Here is a 2,827-nt window from a genome sequence, read left to right as displayed (position 1 = left end):
AAATGATTCTTATTTCTTATTTCAACCATTGCGTATATTAGCTATACATATGAATCAAGATGCTATAACCGAAAAAATATGATTGACAGATGATCGTTGATGTATGATTGCCCGAATTAAGGTGTTCAAGCTGATGTATAACTAACTGGCCTGCATAAGATAACGAAAAAAATCCCCCCACAGATTTTAAGACAGGATTTTTTTTTAAATAGATATTTTCTAAATTATGGGACAATATCGTCTAATAAAGAGTACATTTATATACATGTTTAAGCCAGATTGTTTTGACATTTAAATATGATTTCCCTAGGACTTTAACCCTGGTCCTCAGAGCCCACTGTCCTAAATGTTTTAGGCGTTTCCCTGCCTCAACACAACTGACCTGAATGAAAAGGTGTTGAAAAGGCTTTTGCAGCATTTTATGGCTGCCAGAGAGGTAATACAATCATTTAAATCAGGTGTGCTTGAGTAAAGACCAATCTAAAACATTAAGAACAGTGGCCCCCGAGGACAAAGGTCAAGAAACTCTGCTATAGAGGACACAGCAAATATTCGGCCTAATTATCATAATTTGATCAGAAAACTGACCCTGCAGACATTCCTAAGATAAGCTATAGTGGTGGTAACATTATGGTGTGGGTTTGTTTTTCTTTAACATTAAGTCTTGTTTAAATTGAGTTGGCAATGGGAATCCCTTCCCTGCTTCTGACTGATGTGGGCTGGTGCCTCTCCAACATGTAGGTTTTGTGACTCCGGGCAGCTGAGGATTGAGTTCAAGGCTTGACCTGCAATGGAGGACATGGCAATGCCCCAAATCTGTCCCTATGCCTTTTCGGCTTCCTGTTGCTTCTGTGTCTCGCTCCCGACCTTTACCTATGTCAAGCATATGTCTGCTCTGTGGGGGGTCTGGTGTCTGTCTCCTGGCCTTCAGGAGTAAAGGGAAACTGCCCTTCGCTTCTTTTAGCACGGTAGCGTTCCTAGTCTTCTGCCCTCTTTAACATTCCAACAACTATGTACCTCTAGCTGATAAATTCACATGCATACACACAGCAATACTCAATAAACATACCCACCTACACACAGGAACACACAAACCAAATTCATCCAACCACACACTCGTTACAAACTATACAAATAGCTAAAGGTCATAAAAAAAGGGGTTCTTGTTCCATCGATTAAATGTCTGCGTTTAAGCCATGGCTTTGTAAATTCAGTCGACAAATATCATGAAATACCATTTTTAAAAGAAAAATAGTAGGCAAAACTTCTCCATGTAGACACAGGAAAGGTGAACCAAGTGGTAAAGTTGCACAATTAAAGACCATCCAATGAAGAATCTGAATTCAAAACTCATAATAACAGATAATCTTTATCCGAACTGACTAAGCTTTTTTTTTTGTTTTTGTTTTTTCTGGAGGAGAATGGTCAATACGATAATTGACCAGACTTTTGGTGGATATTTTTCTACTTTGTGTTTGTACAATGTGAAAAGAAACTCAAATTAAATCCTTTGAACATTGTGGTGGTTACTGAGCAAAATTTGAAAAAGATACATTTTTAGAATTGCTTCCTGTGCTTTACAGGAATCTTTAGAGACTTACTTTAGGATAAGAGTAACCTTCAAAGCTTTGGCTCCTCCAAATGTGCACTTGGTCTTCAGAGGTTTTCTGATATACAGGGTTGTGAAAGTGAATTGTGTTTGTGTTCTTCAGTCGATAGTATCTCCATAGTAGCACGCCTCCGACTGCCACCAGACAGATGAACGCTATTTGAGAGGGAGAATCAAAGGTTAGAATTGATAAAAGATTTTTTGGGGGGCTGTAAAAAGCATTAGTTGATATTTGAGCGAAAGAAATTACCCAGAGGTAGGACAAAGTAAAGAGCTGTTGTGGTGCTGGAGGTAGTTTTGGGTAAAGATGCAGCAACTTTTGGTGGAGCACCTACAGCAGAGTTAAAACACAGTAATGTTACCGTCTTTGATCTCAGAGCAAGGAATCTGTGAAAAGACATATAAAACTATTCAGACTTGCTAATTTGCTGACTTGCCTGGAGTTGTGACAGCAGCAACTGTGGTGGTGTGCAAGATTTTAGGCTCTTCTGGCCGAGGAGAAGGCTTCTTTGGCAAAGATGTTGTGGTACGAACTATAGGCCTAGTGGTACGCCGGACTGGCCGAGTGACTGTGCTGGTAATTATGAGAGGTACTGTTGTAGTAGTGTGAACCTGAGGCTTCTGTGTTGTCTTTGGAGTGGTCTTTGGTGTGATGGTAGGCCCAAGAGGAGGGTGGATAGTTGTGGATTGAGACTCAAAAGAAGCTGTGGAAGTTTGAACAGCTGCTAGAGTACAAAAAGAGAAGTATGTAGCTATTAATAACTCATCTGGTACATATTAACCAAAAACTACCTGTGATAATTTACCCACCAGTCACACATGTCCTCATATCTTCTGCTAGCATCATATTATCTGGACAAACACAGGTATATTTTGGAGGATGTCTTCCTATTTGAGGGGCAGCTAGGCACATAAATTCACAGCTGCTGTTGGACACCTGACACCAGTCCCTTCCTGGAACAAAAAAAATGAAATACAGCTTTAGTTCAGCTATTTTGCAAATGGAAGGTGTTATTAACATTCTTAGTTTTGTTCCTTGCATGTTTTTGCTAACAGTGGCTCAACAGTAACAGGTGTCACAGCAAGTGATCAAATGAGAAGAAGCCAACAGGAGCTAATAAGCCTAGCTTATTTTAGCGTAAAACAAAGTGGGAAGAGGCCAAAAGAAGCTAATTAGCCTGGCTTAATATAAAGAAAATTGGAAAGAAGTCAACAGAA

General features: G+C 39.7%; 1 protein-coding gene across 2 annotated transcripts in view; it reads right to left on the bottom strand.

Annotated features, from left to right (window-relative positions):
* Positions 1-2,827, bottom strand: part of LOC107080755 (low-density lipoprotein receptor-like) — a 20,359-nt gene that overhangs the window by 2,824 nt on the left and 14,708 nt on the right. The window contains exons 14-17 of one of the 2 annotated variants that reach the window (XM_015368960.1): positions 2,420-2,563; positions 2,047-2,334; positions 1,860-1,940; positions 1,602-1,765 (exon numbers count right to left, since the gene is read on the bottom strand). In XM_015368960.1, the coding sequence (XP_015224446.1) occupies positions 1,602-1,765; positions 1,860-1,940; positions 2,047-2,334; positions 2,420-2,563 (677 nt within the window). The remainder of the gene's footprint in view (positions 1-1,601; positions 1,766-1,859; positions 1,941-2,046; positions 2,335-2,419; positions 2,564-2,827) is intronic. The other variant, XM_015368961.1, reaches the window with a different exon arrangement.

The sequence above is a fragment of the Cyprinodon variegatus genome, unplaced genomic scaffold (assembly GCF_000732505.1).
Source record: "Cyprinodon variegatus isolate N-32 unplaced genomic scaffold, C_variegatus-1.0 Scaffold2295, whole genome shotgun sequence".
NCBI classification, from domain to species: domain Eukaryota; kingdom Metazoa; phylum Chordata; class Actinopteri; order Cyprinodontiformes; family Cyprinodontidae; genus Cyprinodon; species Cyprinodon variegatus.
This window is presented reverse-complemented; position numbering and strand designations above follow the sequence as displayed.